General features: G+C 37.2%; 1 protein-coding gene across 2 annotated transcripts in view; it reads left to right on the forward strand.

The window, feature by feature from the left end:
• The window catches only part of Ptpmeg2 (Protein tyrosine phosphatase Meg2), a 92,193-nt gene that overhangs the window by 42,219 nt on the left and 29,392 nt on the right, over nt 1–20,582 (forward strand). For both annotated transcript variants that reach the window (XM_067786288.1, XM_067786289.1), the window contains exons 2-3: nt 1,921–2,151; nt 2,228–2,458. In XM_067786288.1, the coding sequence (XP_067642389.1) occupies nt 1,921–2,151; nt 2,228–2,458 (462 nt within the window). The remainder of the gene's footprint in view (nt 1–1,920; nt 2,152–2,227; nt 2,459–20,582) is intronic.

Raw genomic sequence — 20,582 nt, forward strand, 5'->3', positions numbered from 1 at the left:
GTAGTTGTAACCTCTCTGCCGGTTGCTGTTGTTGTTGTTGTTGTAGCGATAAGGTTGCTCCCCGAAGGCTTTGGGGAGTGTTATCGATGTGATGATCCTTTGCCGGATACAAATCTGGTACGCTCCGGTACCACAGCACCATTAAGGTGCTAGCCCGACTATCTCGGGAACGATTTATGTGGCCACATTAAACCTTCAGGCCATCCCCTCCCTCCCCACCCCCAAGTTCCATGAGAAGCTTGGGGTCGCCAGAGCCTTTTCTGTTAGTGAAACAGGATTCGCCGCGGATAGGCGAGGTTGACAATTGGGTTTGGAGAAGCTATATATTGCGATGGCAACCTGAAGGGTTGCGCTACACACCCCTTGAATCTGGTATTTTAGTCGCCTTACGACAGGCATACCTACCGCGGGTATATTCTGACCCCCTTACCCGCTGGGGGCTCTCTGCCGGTGTAGGTAAGCTTTGGTCCACCGTAAAGTCCCTATCGATCCGTCTAAGCACAATGGCAAAATTTCCATCGCCTTTGGCGATAAAGTGCTGTCGGATGCGAAAAAATGCGCGAGCGCTTTCTGCCGACAATATATAATGCATTCTACGGTCGACAAAGATAGACGGAGGGCCAACAGACGTGCACATAAACATAAATTCAGCACCCAGATAAATTGCAGTTTAAATCAAAACCCGCACCATAGAACAGTACAGCTGCGCTAGATTTATCAAAAGCGTTTGATACGGTCAACCACGGCACGTTACTGCAAGTCTTAAAAGCTGGACCGCAAATTATCTGGGTGGTCGGCAGGCATCGGTGCAATTTAGAAACGCAACATCACAACCAAGAAGAATTAAACAAGGTGTGCCACAGGGTGGTGTCCTATCCCCACTTTTGTTTAATTTCTACATATCTAAGCTACCTTTGCCACCAGAAGGAGTTACTATAGTTTCCTACGCCGATGACTGCACAATAATGGCCACAGGCCCAGGCTCACAGATCGATGAGCTTTGCAACAAAATAAAGGGCTACCTCCCTGATCTCTCCAGTTTTTTCACCTCGCGAAACCTGGTGATAATACCGACTAAAACATCGGCGACTTTATTTAAAACATGGACGTCCCAACTGTCGACCATTTTGAACATCCACGTCAATGGCACTGCGCTACCGACTGTCTTACACCCCAAAATCTTGGGTGTGACGTTTGACCAGGATATACATTTTGGTGAGCATGCAGCCGCAATTGTACTGAAAATCCAGAGCCGTAATAAAATCCTCAAATCTCTTGCTGGCAGTACTTACAAAGCAATTGGCCAGCCGATTGTATGCTACGCGTCCCCGATATGGTCGCCGAGCCTAAAGACTACTCACTGGAAGAAGCTACAGGCCTGCAAAAATACTGCCCTCAGAACCGCCACGGGTTATCTTCTTATGTCCCCAGAATACCATCTACATAATGAGGCAAGAATACTCCCCATCAGGGAGAGAAATGAGATGCTAACCAAATAGTTCCCAGAAACCTGGGCATCCCAACAGCCATCTGATTGATGAGCCAACACCGCCCAGGGGCTTAAGGAGTCATCTCCATCATAAGCATTATGAGGAAATACGGCACCTGAGAACACAGCCGTATGAAGCCAAAAAACCCAAGCAGGTCATCAGTGAACTCCACAAACACGCGTCGGACCTTTATGCCAGAAATTGCCCGGTGAATCCAGTACTCAAAGAACGGTACCCACCAGGGTCCTCATGCCGGTTAAATTAAGCCCGAGGAGGTACCGACGTACAAAGCTCACATAAAATCCAACAAGCTGTCCCACGTAAGAAAGGCATATGTCAAATTTTCACAAAATAAAGCAAAGACTCAAAAGTTTCATTGTAATTTATTGGATTAATGAAATTGTTTTCATTCTTAAATATTTACTTACAGGCTGTCCAACAATTCATTGATCTCTGTAATGGATCGTCATCAAACATTAGACGTAATATCTCACATACCACGGCAGTAAAATTTTTATATGCACGCAAATTTGATGTGCTCAGAGCTGTGTCACTTTACGAACAACATGAACTGATTAGATTACGAGAAGGCCTGTACAATATAAATCCTGATATAGAGCCCCTTTATTCAGAATTACAAATTGGAAAATTCACAATATTGGTTGGTTAAAATTGTTTTATATTTTTTTGCTAACCAAATATGTAAAAACTAAATGTAATTTTTTTTTTCGTTACAGCCTTCACGTGATACAACTGGTGCTGCCATTGCCATTTTCACCGCAAGCAAACACAGTCCCCTTAGCGTTACCCATACAATAACACTGCAAGGCATTGTACATCAACTTGATTGTGCATTACAAGATACACGGACCCAAAAGGGTGGACTTATATTTATATACGATATGAGCGGATCGAAATATTCTAACTTTGACTATGATCTATCGCAAAAAATCCTTACGTTGCTCAAGGTAAGTTTTAAAGCTGGAGGCTAACGCCTTAGTAATAATCATATACATACATAACCAAAAGAGGAAAATGCTAAAAAATTTCTATCAAATGACACAAACAATATGCCACTCAGTGAAAATGTATCCAAAATGAAAAACAATGTTTCCAAGAAGTAAATTTGCGAATTTAACCATCTTGAAAGTTTATAAGTTAAGGATATTGCGGAAAATTTAAGAACCAATTAGTTGGCTGTGGTGTGGCTAAGCCCAATGTACTAGGCGGGCTTTCGTATCTTTTGACACTTACTTATTTCTGATTCTAGCTAGCGAGGGTGAAGACGAACCCGATAAACCCAATCGCCGATGAGGGAATACACGCTCTGGTACCCAACTATGACGAAGTGAGAATGGCAATATCCCGGCTAAAAAAATCACAAGGCGCCAGGTAATGACGGAAAGCCCGCCGAGCTATTCAAACACGGAGGCGAAGAGTTGATAAAGAGCATGCAGCAACTCCTATGCAAATATGGTCGGATGAGCGTATGCCTCCAGATTAGAGCTTAAGTATACTCTACCTAATACGCAAGAAAGGCGATCCCGCAAGCCGCGCCAATTACCTTGGAATAAGCCTGCTTAATATCTCATAGTCAACAAACTGAATGGACCTATCAGTGCGGCTTCAAACCTGGTAAATCTACTATCGACCAGATCTTGACGATGCGCCAGATCCTGGAGAAAACTCACGATAAGAGATTCTACACTCACCATCTTTTCGTCGGCTTCAAAGCAGCCTTTGACAGCGCGACAAGAAGATGCTTATATTTTGCTATGCCTGAATCTAAGCTCCCTGCAAAGTTAATAAGGCTCTGCAAAATGATGTTGAGCAACACCACCAGCTCCGTAAGGATTGGGAAGGACATCTCTGAGCCATTCGAAACCAAATGAGACTTCAGGCAAGGCGACTCCCTTTCGTGCGATTTCCTTAACATAATGCTGGAGAATATAATTCTAGTAGCAGAACTAAACCGTGATGGTACAATCTTTTATAGAGTATACAATTCTGATGATATTGATATTATTGGCCTGAACAAATGCGCTGTGAGTTCTGCCTTCTTGGGATTAGATAAAGAAGCAAAAAGTGGGTCTTGCGGTAAATGAGGACAAGACGAAGTACTTGCGCTCATCCACGAATGTTTCGGCGCATTCGCCCTTGGCAACCACGTCACTGTTGACGGATATACATTCAAGACTGTGAAGGAGTTCGTCTATTTGGGAACCAGAATTAGCAGCAAAAACAGTGTCAGCTTAGAAATAAGAATAACTCTTTCCAACAAGTGCCCTTTAGATTGAAGTGGCAATTGGAAAGTAAAGTTCTCTCGACGAACAAAAATCACGCTCTAAGTCGCTCTTCATAACTTCGGAATCACGGACGGTGTCGAGAGAAGATGAGATGACTCTTGGAGTGTTCGAGACAAAAGTTCTCCGGAAGATTTATGGTCCTGTCCGTGGTACCGACTGCTAGTATCGAAAGAGGTATAATGATGAGCTATATTAGCTTTTCGCAGTTATGACGAAATGCGGCGAATAAAACCCCAAAAGTTCGCTGGTTAGGTCATGTTATGCGAATAGAAATTTTTAATTTTTTATTTTCGAGTTTTTAGTCTTTATTTAATTGCCTATTATTTCACATTCTATTTAGTTATTTAGTGACTCATTACAAGGACTCTTTCCTGACAATTTGTTACAATCTAAGTCCTCAATACATAATCCTTCCAAAGACTTTACTCGACTCTGCGCCACGTATGCTTGTCCCTCCTCGAACTCCATAATATTTTGATCTCACTTCTACCGGACTGTATGTAATATTTGTTCCAATTAAGAGCCAAATCGGACATCATAGGTCGCTTTCTATTCATGTATGTATTATGTGCTCCAAATATGAGCGAAATCGGACCACAAATACGATTTTTTTGAATATCTCGATCCTTGCGCCACCTAGCGGCGATTTTTATAGGTCCCTTTCTATTCTTGTATGTATTATGTATTCCAAATATGAGCCAAATCGGACAACAAATACGCTTTTTTGAATATCTCGATCCTTGCGCCATCTAGCGGCGATTATTTTTCATAGGTCTCTTTCTATTCTTGTATGTATCATAAGCCAAATCGCTTTTTTGAATATCTCGATCCTTGCGCCATCTAGCGGCGATTATTTTTCATAGGTCTCTTTCTATTCTTGTATGTATCATAAGCCAAATCGGACCACAAATACGTTTTTTTGAATATCTCGATCGTTGCGCCACCTAGCGGCGATTATTTTTCATAGGTCGCTTTCTATTCATGTATGTATTATGTGTTCTAAATATGGACCAAATCGGACCACAAATACGATTTTTTTGAATATCTCTATCCTTGCACCACCTAGTGGCGATTTTTTTCACAGGCCGTTTTCTATGCATGTATGTATTATGTGTTCCAAATATGAGCCAAATCGACTACAAATACGATGGTTTTTGAAATATTTCGATCCATGCGCCACCTATCGGAGCTTTTTTTTCTTATTATTGCATTGTCCCCGGGTTCTGAACTATATTCCAAGTTTCAAGCTTGTAGCTTATCGGGAAGTTGTTTGAATTTCAATTACAAAATTCGTGCCGGCCAGCCAGCCTGTCAAGTCAAGCTAAATAAAACCGTTTAAAAATCATTCCAATCAACTAATCTACGGGTTCAGATATCAAAATAGAAACCAACTATATTGATTACCTTCGTTTATTGACAATATTATTAAATAATTTGGTCGAATTATGAGGATTAGTTATTTGAGCGATATCTCTGGCTGGGGTCGACTGTGAACATCAACCCTGGAATCCAAACGAGTTTGAGCTTAAAGCCTGATGAACAGTTAAGAAATGTCTGTCTTTATCTAGCCCTTGAATATCTTCGCATATTTCAGTTTCGATGTCCTATAATGGTTTGATCTCCAAGTCTTCAGTTGAAACTGCAACCTTCTTTGCAGATTTCTTCAAATGGAAGCTAGTTTCTGGCATGGTTCGTGGTGAATTTAGCGTGTAGGATTTTTTATATGCTTTAGAATTTGGGCCTCTAGTAATTCCTAAAGAAATATTAAGTGCTATAAGGAACTAAAAAAAAGCTCCAAGCTAATTTTTTTTGTGCAATGCTCGATTAGAAGGTATGTTATGGGATTTTATAATCAGTTTCTGGTTTGGGTTATTTTATATCTGGCTAATAGGGTTAATTTGGTTAAAGTAAATAATGTTACATCATCTCACCACTCTCGGGGGATCCCCAAGGTAGGAAACTAGATCCTTTGTTGTTCTTAATTTTCATTAATGCTGCTAGTTCTTGTTCTCAACTCTGTTGTCATCTCTTTTATGCAGATGGTTTAAACATTTTCAAGGAGGTAAGAAGTTATATAATTAGAAAAAGTTTTTCTAAATGGGGTCGCCAGTCGGCAGTGGCTTGCCAACTCCAAGTGTATTTCTGCCATGTAAAGCTTCTCAGTGAAAATTCGTCTTTGCAGTTGCCCTTCGGGGTCGACATAAAACATGTAGGTGCTTGCCGCCAATTTGTAGGGAAAAAAGGAGCACGACGTACATTGGAAGAGAAGTTCAGCCTAAATCTCCTCGGAGGTAAATCGGGCCACGTCGGGCCACGTTTAAGAAGTTATTCAGATATTGAAGTTATTCAGCATGAACTAAAGTGTTTTGATGACAGGTCCAGACGAAATAAGTTGACTCTTAACATCGATGATTTCTTCTTTATAACTGACCACAAAATACGCTGTCAGATGCAATCTTCTTATCATATTGCTAATACATCTCTTCATTCTTATACAAAAATTGAGAACCTTAGTGTGGTTTTTGACATGAGTTCCACCTTTACGGAACACCTAGATTATATTGTTCCGAAGACATACTCCTCACTTGCCCTTATTAAAAGGAATCATTAAAGCCAATATAGCAAATATGGCTTTATAATGGCTTTATTAGGTCGAAATTGGAATATGCCGCCTTAGTTTGGAATCCGCCTTATGTTTCCATTCAAAAAAGGTTTATGCACTTATAAGATTAATCGCATTTAAATTTTAATTTGCCTATTCCCTCATAACGCTGTACACTAATTGAACTCTCTCGAGTAAACGGTTAGTTACTGCTCTGTTGTTTTGCTATAACTTTTAAAATTTAATGTTCCTAGTATGTAGATCCTTGCGCCACTTTTTTTGCTGTTTAATGTTGGAGGAGTAATTACGCTCTAAAAGAACATATTACTAGAATATTAATTGATTTTAACTCGATATGTTATAAACTTTTTAATGTTTATGTATTTTCCAATACCTCTCATTTTAAAAGTTCTTTACATAATGCTATTTTTAGTAGGCAATTTTTAAATTATATTTTTATTTATTTTGTATGTCTTGCTGAAAAGTTGATAAATTGTCACATAGTCTGCAAGGTCTGTAACTATAGACCATGCGGAACTATACAAGGTGGCAGCACGGCGACATATATACAAACATAAATAAAATTTGGCGGCCACCGTGGTGTGATGGTAGCGTGCTCCGCCTATCACACCGTATGCCCTGGGTTCAACTCCCGGGCAAAGCAACATCAAAATTTTAGAAATAAGATTTTTCAATTAGAAGAAAATTTTTCTAAGCGGGGTCGCCCCTCGGCAGTGTCTGGCAAGCGCTCCGATTGTATTTCTGCCATGAAAAGCTCTCAGTGAAAACTCATCTGCCTTGCAGATGCCGTTCGGAGTCGGCATAAAACATGTAGGTCCCGTCCGGCCAATTTGTAGGGAAAAATCAAGAGGAGCACGACGCAAATTGGAAGAGAAGCTCGGCCTTAGATCTCTTCGGAGGTTATCGCGCCTTACATTTATTTTTTTTTTTAAATAAAAATTTCATGTACCTTGTTTTTGTAATTCGAGATACTAATGTCAAAATCGTACTGCGCCGGGAGTTGAATTGTCATATTAAATTAAAAATGTACCAATCTTCACATTCCCGGCCGTCCCTGCATGACTCGGCCAATGCTATACATGATACAGCAAGACACAATAATTCCACTTTGACGTATTTGATATAGACAGCTGTTAAAAAGTGTGAACTGTTAAAATGTAACTAAAACAGTTAAGCAAAATCTGTATCCTCCTTCTAGGAGAGCAGTGCTTCTTAAAATCTGACCTTCCTACTTGGAAAATCACTGTGTTGGAGGTTGATTTTTAAATATCGGCGCAACATAGATTTCTTAGTCCTTCTCCAACATTTCAAGCAGAGACTACCTTTTCTTTTTGCCCTTGGTGCAATATCTACTCCGCGTATTTTTGTATTTGTGGGATATATAGTTTATGAAGCCCTTCCAATCCTGTGTCAGTATATTACTGTTCTCATGCTGCAACAGGTCCAGCGCGCACATGAAATTCAACCCTTGCCTTTGGAAGTTTAGAAAAACTTCCCTTAACAATATCAAGGTGCTAATATCGGATTCCAGGTTTGAATTCGAGCTCAAGGCCAGGGTTGCGTGATTCTAAATCCGTTTTGATTTAAACCCAACTTCAAATGAAAGATAATTTTTATTTGATTCGGCATTCAAGCGCTCATAATTCAGGAATCCAATGTGAATCCGAATGTTTTAAAAATATGAACCTTAGAAATATTTTAACGAATTTTGTAGAATTCCTGATTATTATTCACCTTCTGTTAACGTTCGAATCGTGAACTGTCGAATAAATAACTCAAGTATTCAGTATAGCAAAATGTTCTTTGTTTGCAACTTTAATGTGGTAGTAAAAAATTCGCATTTTGTTCATAAATTGTAGAAAAAACTACTCAATACCATTGACAAAATAAGCTGACAATTTCGAAAAATTTCTTACTGCTTTTACCTTGCTAGATATCATTCTAAAATTAAATTTACCACAAAACTACATATTCTTAATTTTTTTAGAAATCCTACTAAAAATCTGTAGTGTTCATAGCAGTTTTTAAACTCTGATTGAATCTTCCAGCCTAAAAATATATCCATTTGAGATTTTTTGTATCTTTGTATCCACACATTGAAAATGTATCCAAACGGCAACCCTGATAGCGAGCACATTCATGTTGTAGTATATTATATACATTTATTTGTATATACATACTTATAATAATAAGTACACATTAGATTTAAATATGCAAAGTTCCGAATGTTAGGAGGATAAGCATGTGATTAAACAAATACAGGAATCTACATGTATGTGTGTGTAAATTAAGGTGACCCATATTTAAAATGTGTTTGGAGTCTCGATATTTTTAAAAGCAGCTGCAAAATTAATATCAGCAATTAAAGGCCAATTTCCAAACAAAATGAACCAAAATAAGCGTGCGTTTGTAGGGGCAACTCCACACTACCATGACTCTTAGTTGTTGTGAGTCAGAGAAAATTTCAGTAAACTAATAATGTTTAGAAACAAGTATTTTCACTTAGAAAAAAAGTTTTTAAGCGGGGTCGCGTCTCGGCAGGGATTTGGCAAACACTCCGAGTGTATTTCAGCCAAAAAAAACCTTTTCAGTGAAACTCATCTGCCCTGTTTGGAGTCGGCGCAAAACATATAGGTCCCGTCCCGCTAATTTGTTTGAAAAATTAAAAGGAGCACGACGCAAACTGGAAGAGAAGCTCGGTCTAAAATGTCTTCGGAGGTTATAGCGTCTTGCATTGGAAGAGTTGCGTTACACAACCCCTTGAATAATTTTAGTCGCCCCTTACGAAAGGCATGCCTGCCGCAGGTATATTCCAAGCCCCCTAACCCGCTGGGGGAGAAACCCATATTTGCTTACAGTCAATGTAAAAATAAATCATTCACTCCTATTATGGTTGTCAATAGTGAGAAAATTAGTGTTGATGCTCATGAATTCGTATCGGCGTTGTCAAAGTCGATAACTATTGACGGGTCTTGATGCTTTTTTGGTATCGGCTAAATTAATATTGAAGTTGTGTTGACGTGACGTGATGAAAAATATGTCAACATAGCTTTTGGTGACGACATGCGCTGCAATACGAAATTCGGCTACTAAAAATTGGTAAAATAAGCTTTATTTATTCTTATAAATACACGGTATTTGTCTATATTTTACCCGGAATAGAGAATTGTGCACTAATGGAAATCAAAATTATAGTACTAACTTCCTATCTGGCAAATTTAAAATGTCAGACGTTTGGCGTATCTCTTTTCTTTTGAGAAGTAACATCTCCTTGCACTCGTCATCACTCGAAGTTTCACTGTCCTATACGAAAAATATTTTAAATCACAAATTTTACGCGAATTACCAAATAAACACTGAACAAATTTTAAATAAACAATTGTCAAAATTATAGGGATCATAGTCTATATATATAAAAAGAAGTGTACAAATTGATTGCCACTCCATAACTCGAGAACGGATAGAGAGATTGCCATGAAATTTTTAGGAAAGATACAGGAAGGAGAGATGACGGTTAGTTGATTTTGAAATCCCAAATCGGTTTAGCCATTATCTATATATATAAAAATGAATGTTTGTATGTATGTCATCGATGAACTCAAAAACTACTGTACCGATTATTATGAAAATTGGTATATATATGTATTTTTCCACGGGGAAGGTTTGTATAATGAGTACTTTGATACCGGGTAACTAGGGTCTCGAGATATAGGCCAAAACATGGACCCGGGTAACTCCAGGAAGTGTTTGTACAATATGGGTATCAAATGGAAGCTGTTTATGAGTACTTTGAGACCGGGTATTTTTCGTACCCCTGGGTGACTAGGGTCTCGAGATATAGGCGAAAACGTTGACCCGGGCACCCCTAGAATGTGTTTATACAATATGGATATCAGATGAAAGCTGTTGATGAGTGCTTTAGTACAGGGTAGTTTTCATACCTATTGGTGACTAGGAGATATAGGCCAAAACGTGGACCCGCGCACCCCTAGAATGTGGTTATACAATATGGATATCAAATGAAAACTGTTGATGAGTGCTTTACTACAGTGTAGTTTTCATACCTATTGGTGACTCGAGATATAGGCCAAAACATGGACACGGATACCCCTAGAATGTGTTTGTATTTTGGATATCAAATGAAAGCTGTTGCTGAGAGCTTTTAAGTAATTTTCATTGTGATATTCGATTTAGTCGCATCAACCTGGCAAAACTGATAAATATGCATGCGAAGCCGAAATAAAGACATGAATTAATAATACCCACATACCTATTTACATACGTCCTATTCGATTTGCCTGAAATTTGGTATATAAATTTGCCTATATTAGTATTAACGATGCTTTTTTCCTGGGATTAGGACTGGGACTGAGACTCGGAATGGGACTGGAACAAAATACATACCACCCTCTGGGACTGGTAATAAGATATGAAGAAGAATGAGAAAAACCTGAGAGAAGAGAAAAGAGAGGAGACTGAGAAAGAGATAAAATGAGACGAAGATGGAGATAGATGAAGCGAAAAATACGGAGGGAGGGGTGAATACAAAGATTAGGAAAAAGTGTAGAGGGGCGAGGGCAGAGTTAGACGGAAAAAGCTTATTAAAATGTATGCAGATATACCAAATTTAGGGCAGAACAACGTCTCCGGGTCTGCTAGTTTTTCTATAAAATTATCGATAACACATCAACGTCAATACATTGTTTTAGTAAATACCCATTCCGCATTGACGTTGACAACCATCATAAGGGTGATTTTTTCTTCTCCAGTAAAATTTTAAGTTTTTAGTTGTGGCTTTGTGAATTTAGGGACCAAAATTAATATTTCATATTTTTGACCCTGGCATAACAGTTTGAAGAGTTAGGCAGGAAAAATCATTTAAGTTATATGAAAGGACCACTCTAATGTATAGTCATAAAATTTACAGATGTACGTTTGCATGCTTGACTATGAATGACAGTGGACGGCGAGGTGGGCGATTTCGTTGATAATAAAAAATAAAAAAAGGTTACGTGTGCGCGTGCGTCATATAAAATTCACTTTTAATTTGTTGCTTCTACCTTCTACCGTCAAAGCGTTTATATATGTATGTACATGCTTATGTGCAAATGTGACCGCTATTGACATTTTTCTGCTTTCTCATTATAATATGCGTATGTTACCTCGATACTTTTTGACTATCTCTAAGTTTATTAAGTAATTCGTTATTTAGTTTACTTGTTCTAGTCGCTTGTCTAGCTTCGCTTTACTAAATTACACGAGTGTAAAAATTTATATAGTAGCACTTGCATACAAACAAACATAAATGCCTACATAAAAATAAATAAATACTTTTGCAGAATTTAGTGTTCACCTGATAAATTCGCGAGATTGACACTTGAAAACATTTTATATAATTTCACTATATAGCTACATATATATGTACATATAAACATCCGGACGACACTGTAAAATGGAATTACTAATTAGAAAGTAAAAACAAAAATGTTCAAATTAACCAAGCAGAAAAAAATATTCGTGTTGGAATTTTATTCAAGTTGTCATTTTGTTGAGACGTAGAATTTTACGTTCGCGCATTTGATTTTGTTTGAGATTTAAAATTTACGTTGAAAAATTTGATGTCATCGGGGTTAATCACACATTATTAAATATACATAAGTTTAAATAAATGAAATCCAAATTGTGTTTGTGGAAACAAAAAAATATTACAAAAAAGTGTTGTTTTAATAAATATAAATAGAAAAATAAATATTTCAGTTAAACAAAAATTGCAACAAATACAAAAATAAATAAGACAATCTGGTCAAGGTTAAAATTACCGCTGTACATCCATAGCATACTTGTGGGATACATACATACATACATATATATTATATTGATCCGTTGCAAAGCTAAAATACGATACAAAAAGCTAACAGCTTGCACACATACCTGTGCATATTATATGAGCGTAAAGATACATACCTCGAAGTGCGACATCAATTCAATATAACTTCTACCGTAAGTTCTACAATACAAATCTGTTTACATACTCATACACGATTTTAGTTTAACCTGTAAATGCTACAGGACATCAGAAATGGTGTTTCCCTCCCTATAACTTTCAAACATATGTATATGTAGATACCTTAGGGTGTGCCAAAAAATAACGTTTTTTTTTCGCTTGTTGTTGTTGTAGCAATGCTCGCTCCACCTAATAGCCGCGACCGATCACAAATTGTCATCAATATCCTCTAACGGGAGTCCAAGGAAACTTGCCGTTTCAACAGGGGTGGACCATAAGGAAAGGGGTGTTAGAGGCGTTGGTTCCACATTACAATTAAAGAGATGGTTGGTGTCATGTGAGGACACATTGCAAGCGGAGCATACATTTTGTATGTCGGGGTTGATTCTGGATAGGTAAGAGTTTAACCTGTTACAGTATCCAGAACGAAGTTCAGCAAGAGTGACACGCGTTTCCCTGGGGAGTATGCGTTCCTCTTCCGCGAGTTCTGGATATTTTTCTTCAAGTACTGGATTCACCGGGCAATTCCCGACATAAAGGTCCGACGCCTGTCTATGGAGTTCACCAAGGACCTGCTTGTGTTTTTTCGCTTCATACGGCTGGGTTCTCAGGTGCCGTATTTCCTCAAAATGCTTACGGAGATGACTCCTTAGGCCCCTAGGCGGTGCTGGTTCGTCAATCAGATGTCTGTTGGGATGCCCAGGTTTCTGGGTATTCAACAGAAACTGTTTGGTCAGCATCTCATTTCTCTCCCTGATGGGGAGTATTCTCGCCTCATTATGCAGATGGTGTTCTGGGGACATAAGAAGACAGCCCGTGGCGATTCTGAGAGCAGTATTTTGGCAGGCCTGTAGTTTCTTCCAGTGGGTAGTTTTTAGGCTTGGCGACCATATGGGTGACGCGTAGCACGTAATCGGCTGGCTAATTGCTTTGTATGTGGTCATGAGCGTTTCTTTATCTTTTCCCCAGGTACTGCCAGCAAGGGATTTGAGGATTTTATTACGGCTCTGAATTATCGGAACAATTGCGGTTGCGTGCGCACCAAAATGTAGATCCTGATCAAACGTCACACCCAAGATTTTGGGGTGTAGGACAGTCGGTAGCGTAGTGCCATCGACGTGGATGTTCAATATGGTCGACATTTGGGGCGTCCATGTTGTAAATAAGGTCGCGGAAGATTTAGTCGGTGACAATGCCAGGTTTCGCGAGGCGAAAAAAAAACTTCGCTCTCATCCGAAAGTATCAATGAATAAATCCCAAACAAAAATTATGTTAGAGGCAGAGCTATTAATTTTAAGAGGTCGCCCACGGGACTTGAAGTTTTGCCATGTGAATAACACTGGAACTAGTGCTTTGTATTGTCCTTGAAAGCATGACATTTTTGTTTTTTGATAAAATTAATACATGGATCCATGACACAAAAAACCAGACAGGTGAAGTCATTATTACAAATGGAATTTGACAATACTCGCCTTCATAATTCTAAGGCCCGGTTTTTCAGTACAAGTTCAACTCAGTTTGTCAGTTTAACTACGCTTAAACTTATTCTGCAGTTTTTCAGTTTACTTTAACTGACGTTTAAGCTGAGCTCAAGCGGCCGATCAGGCTGGGTTAAACTCTATCCTCTAACCTATCAGTTATTTGCTTTCATTCGAAATGGCGTCGAATATACCCAACAAGCATTTGGGCTTGAATACCATTAGATCTCATGTTGATAACTAGGCATACTTCTAAAATCTCAAGAGTTGTTTCGAAACAGTGGCTCAACTCGAAAACCATAGCTTACTCAGCAAAAGAGGGAATTTTTTATAAAACAAAAAATGCTAATATTTGAGTTGAAAAAATTTAATTTCCAACTTGTGGTTCTCTAACTGGACTCGAATGTAAGATTCCATACGTATTTTCACGAAACTATAATAAAATATATATAATTTATTCTTGATTTTCACAATAAACAGCTGTTGGTTTTGGTGGTACCTGATTGGAGATTTTGTTTTTAACTCCACCACAACTCGATATCCAATGTAGGATATCAATTGGAGAAATGTGTTGAATATTCATTTGAGAACTGTATATTTCTCAAAATCTCTCAAAGGTCGGAAAATAATTTAAGAATGACGTATTTAGGAAGTTCTTGACGATGGAGATTCGAGCACTATACATTTTACAAAATTTCTCAAATGTTGGATAGTGATTGGAAAATGAAGTTGGATACCAACTAGAGAACTATCTGATTTAAGAATAATTAAATAATGATGTTGGATATCACCTCCGGAACTAGATATATTTCAGCTGTTGTATCTACAAATTATCTAGATAATAAAAAACCAATGTTGCCCCACAAAAAAGCCTACCCCACAGGCGGCCTTAAATTGTGACAGAAAAACTGCTCAGTAGTTTAACCGGAGTTTAAATTTGACTAGAGTCTAAGCAAACTTAGTTTAAGCTTAACTTAACCAACTACTGAAAAACCGGGCCTAGGTGTTGCTTCTTGACTTCTCTGCAGCATTGCTTTTTTCAGTATCATAAAAAAATACTACACTAATGCCTTTCTGTAATAGGAAGTGTAACGTGCAGAAAAACAACGCCTGTGGTCTGTATTTCCTTTTGTGGGAGGGGTTATTTCCTTTTCCTGAGTGGAAAGGGAACAGTTTTAGTTAACGTAACTGAATAGCTGGATCTTCAGAGTATCCCATTGTCCATAACTAAGGAATATGGGAACAGATTTTTGATGTCAATGAGATGATTGACGACGTGGAACAATATGAAATTCGGACGATTATCTGGGAGGATTGTAATACGAAAGCTATGGATCGGCGGTACACGGTCCCAGGACCCAACATTGATCTATGTAAATGAAGCGTTAAGGGGTAGGTTCCTTGAGCAGAAAAAGGTGACTGGCGTAAAAATATAAAGCGGAAGGGGTTTTACCACAACGATGCTTCAAAAAGCAGAGCTTATAAAAATTCATTGATAGCAAAAAAGATAGGTGTGGCTTATTAAAATTTTATTTTAAACAGCTCTGGCTAACTCTGAAAACGAGTAAAACATGCAATAGCCGTATGATCAACATACATGGTTCCGACTTTCCCTATCTATCCATCTGCCTCTCCTCTGGCTAACCCTTTTCATCGTCTTTTATTTCCTCTCCACTCTGAATTTTCTAATTTAACTTAATCGGCCCATTCAACTTCCCTATCCCTTTCATTCTTTCGTAAATCTTCCCGTTTTTTCCTCCTACTGTTCCTGCCCTTTCTTTTATCTAAGTCTTAGAATCACTATTACTCTTAATCTTAGCCTTATATCATTCTTAGTTTTCCTGTAAATCTTTTTTTTTACTAATTTCTCTCAACCCATTACCATCACCCTTATTCTTACTTTTACTCCCACTCTCCCTCTTCTTCTTGTTCTCTTTCGTTCTTCCACTTCCCTCCAACTTCTTCTCCTTTTTCTTCCTATTTTCTCTGTTTTTTCGTCTCGTTTCTTTCACGTTCTCGCTTCCAATGCGTGAGATAAATCGAGTTTAACTCTTTTCCGCACATTACATTGCTAAGGTACTAAAAAGTAGCAAATAGTAACAAACATTTTCCCTTCCTACTATTTTAAAATTCATGAAAGGATTATGAGGACCGTCAAATGTTTATTGTTGTACTACTGAGACCAATTGTCTGGTTTTATTGCGTCATGGCATGGATTATATTCAGAACTAAATTCTGAACCAAAAAATGTATCGAGCTAAAGCTACATCGTCTATATGGAAGTTTCTACAGATCTACAGACAAGAGCAAAAACTCATAAAAATTGTACTTTGTGAGCCTATAACATTGTTGTTTGTAATGTTACGAAAAATTTATAATTTTATGTTAGACAAACTACAAAAAACTAAAAACCCTAGTTTCCGTGTTATGGAAGACCTCTTAAAATTGAAATTAGGAGTTCCGCCTCTAATAGAATTTTTTTTTTTTGGACATATTCTTTTCTGATATTTTCGGGCGAACAAAGTTCTTAAAAAGAAGTTAGAAGTGTTAATTACGAGTATTTGAAATTTAGTGAACATCTGTGGAATTTTTACCGATACTGTTAAAATCAACGTACTCATAAAGCTCCCAAAATCTTGAATGAAGTCGCGTTTACACATAACAAGTTTTGTTGCTGATTGTCGTCAACTTCTCTTTCAAGCCCCTTCACATAAGCAGATTTGCATATACATAGATGCTTTTAACGCAATCTTATGCAAAATGAGTAGATTGCACGTATTTTTATGGAAAACGGCAGATCGAGCGACAATGGTGCCATCTAACATGAAAAAATAACCAACTTCCAAAATTTGTTACATGCAAAGCATAAGAAGAAGAATTCGACATTTGCTTTGGCTAAGAGTGCTTTCAAAGTTTTCAAGTGAAATTATTTTTCCCACTCTTTGGTACTTTTCCACCGTTTTTTACAATAAAAAACTGCATGATAAGAAATGAATAGGAGACAAAACATGTTAGCAAGTACTTTTCTTGTACAATGATAATGTTTACAACAGTGCTTCGCAAAAATTTTTATGTAAATGGGCTAGGCGATATAAGTTCCAATTGCTAAGTCTGAAGTTCCTTTATATTTACAAACGCAATATCTTGCGTAATTGTGGCGATGTTACTATCATGCATAAGATTGCGTTCAACGCATCTATATGAAAAACGGCATTGTGGCTCGGCCTTTACTGTTGCGCATTACATTTACACTAGCCGGGCCCGTGCGCATTTTGCGCAACACAGTACAAACTTACATGCGATTGCGCTGCCATCTGGCGAATGGTAGCAACTGCCGGTAATGCAGTGTTAGTTCTAATCAAATATTCACAATATTGTCATAGTACAAATAGATTTCTTTGTGTGCTCACAGTCGTTTATTTTTAACAAATTATTTTAATAAAATATAGCTAAACAAAAGCACTACGACCAATAATGCCCAAAACTCTTCTTTACAACCAACACTTTATTCATAGGCTTGGATTCCAAATAAGAGCGAGAAATAGGCCTGCACATAAAAACAGCAATTAGAAATAATATAATATATATAATATATAAGATAAGACAGCTCTATTCATGCAAGTATTTGACATTTCGATCCATTTTATTCTTAACAAATTTTTTAATTGGTTCAAATTTTGAAAACAAACGTTGAATATTATATTTTTTAAATAAAATTTTAAAATAAATAGAATTAAGAAATAAGAAACCCAAAAGAATGTGAAAAGAAGAAAGTCCGTACAAAGCAAGTTACCAAGCACAAGCGATTCCGTGTCCGTCCGCTTTCCACGTCACCCCCTTTCTGAATATAACGATTTCCCAACAAAACATGGCGTGCATAAATACTGTCTAAAAATTTCAGAATTTTGATGGCACAAATTTTAAATAGGTTGAAAATCTGTGGATTTTGATTTAAACACTTGCATTCCTTCGATACTGAATAGAGAAAGCACTTTATTTTAAAAATAGCTTAAACGTTTATTATGAAAGCAGTTGTAAATAAATACTGGTTACAAATAAAAGTGTTTAGGTGGGCACCACTGTATGTGTATGTATGTACATAGGTATATAAACTTCACGTTACAACCAAAGCACAAACAAGGAAATATAGCTATATAGGCTTCTTAGAAAATCTGCCGGAAGAGGTAAAGACTATATTAGTTGCAGTAACACACAACACCACCCACTCATTCGCCGTTAATTGCATACATACACACACATGTGCATATATTAAAATTCAAAATTTTTTTTATAAATATATAAATGCAAATATGGTGAATGTCGCGGGGGTGTATGCGTGCATGTGTACATACATGTATGTATGTATTACGGATAAATATCCGGGATGACGGTCTGTTCTAATGCCCCTATTACGGTTTACAACTCAACTCCTATTTGGTATTACGAATTACAACTTATTACAGTTGAAGTTGAATTGATGCTGCCAACCTAAAAACATGATGATTTAACAGATAAATGAATGGCTGTTCAATTTGTGGCGGAAATTTAAGCATTTGAAAATAGGTTTTTTTTATTAATAACAAAATGGATATTTTTTAACTTAGATTTAAAATGTTGGCAACAAAATTGACATGTTACGAATACGGAAAAATTTGCGTGATCACTCCAATCCCTTTGAACTACCAAGCACCAAGTAAGAAAACGTTTAAGTGACAATTGATGAACTTCTAATGAAGTTACTTTGCAGATTTTTAAGTTATTTTCGGTAAGAAAGCATTTTGCTCTTTACTAAACGAGATGCAGGACCATTTCCGCAAACGCGCTTGAGGGACGGCTGTACATCCTATTTTAAAATTATGCGCTGCACTCCAATTCCTCGCTGACATCAGCTATCAAAAGTGCTGTTGAAATGATTTTAGTGCTGGACGGGCACAACTTACAATATGTATAGTAATTAAAGAGGTTTTAGATATCATTGATATTTGTGCGAAGTCCGAATCCTTCGTTTAAACCTTGTATTTTTCTATAAATGTGTACAAAATTGCTGTTTTAAAGTTTGTTTAAGTTAATTTAAATTAAATGGCCCGTAGTCATAATCGCTGACTAAAATACTCTTAACTTAAAATCTTGCCTAAATTAGAAATGGGATTTAAAATTTTGGTCTGTCATATACATATTAAACACAGTTTTCAGCTAAAATAAGCATGTACAGGGTATCCGCATGAAAAAAAGGTGTTGATTGGCGCTATGAAGAATTTTTTTAGAAATTTTAAAAGTTCACCCTGTTCCTTACAACCGTGGTTACTTGACTCCACGTATAAAAATGGTAATTTTTTACTTGACAAAAACTCTTATACTATGTTCAAACAGAAAAATAAATTGAGGAAATTTCGATTTGAATTGAGTGCTGTTCATACAACTCGATTTAGCTTACACAATAGTAATTTGATAGCTGGTTGGCTCATCTCTACAGCAAGAACATACCTTTGTTCAGACTGTCAAAATGTGCGTGTTGGTATTAGGCGAATGAAATGGAATGAAAACATAAAACTTTGAAATTTTTGTGTGTTGTAAGAAAATGTGTTCAATGTTTTGGTTTCATTTTGAGTTTGCCATCTTCTTTTGACAATCCCTACTCCAGTGAAATGAAAGACATAAAATCAGCTGATGAGATGAGCCAACCATATAGTTCAGCCGTGCGTAGCTGACGTTTAAATATACTCAATAAACACACTTTACAACGTTGCATTTGCAGTTTGAAACAATTTATTACGCAATTTTTTTTAAATTGGCAATTTATTATTACAATTTATTATATGACAAATTGCGTAATAAATTGCCCAAATAGTATAAATTGCCAATTTGGTGTGTGTTTGAACCTAGTATTACAATACCAAAAAAATTGTCAAAGGAGTACCTGAAAACGCGTTTTGATTATAATCCGGTGGCGGATAATTATCATTCAATTCTATTTAAAATTTATTAGCAAACGTTTTGTAAAAATTCGCTGTTTTTTTATCAGGCGTCAATGATTTAAAATTGAGTGCACAATCTTTTAATTGAACATGAACGTACTTATTTGAAGAAAATTTACTTAAATTCGTTCTTAAAACAATATTTAAATCTCGCAACATAAACGACTAAGTAGTTAAAGTGGATTTGGACTCCTTAAAGCAAAGGAAGCGACAAGGTTATACACTCGTATTCATGTTGAATAGTTTATATAGTTTGTAAGAATGTTAGGTAGCCCTAACCGTTAAAGCCGTTTAATTTAGTAGACCCGATACCAAATAGGGATATATATAACCTCGATACTAATAAGTATGCAGGACATTCAATGATAATCAGGTTAAATCAATTTTAGGTTTGTCTTCGCAAAGTCAGCATAAATAAAAGGAGTTTAGTATAATTTTCCATAGAAAAGAAGTGACCTAGAATGTTGAGCCATTGTACATGGACCTGCAAAGTGTAAGTCCCTTTTACATTAGAAAATCATTGAACTCAAGTCGATCATGACATAGACTAAAAAAAAATAAAAATAAATAAATGTAAGGCGCGATAACCTCCGAAGAGATTTTAGGCCGAGCTTCTCTTCCAATTTGCGTCGTGCTCCTCTTGATTTTCCCTACAAATTGGCCGGACGGGACCTACAGGTTTATGCCGACTCCGAACGGCATCTGC

The sequence above is a fragment of the Eurosta solidaginis genome, chromosome 4 (genome assembly GCF_040869045.1).
Source record: "Eurosta solidaginis isolate ZX-2024a chromosome 4, ASM4086904v1, whole genome shotgun sequence".
In the NCBI taxonomy this organism is placed as follows: Eukaryota; Metazoa; Arthropoda; class Insecta; order Diptera; family Tephritidae; genus Eurosta; species Eurosta solidaginis.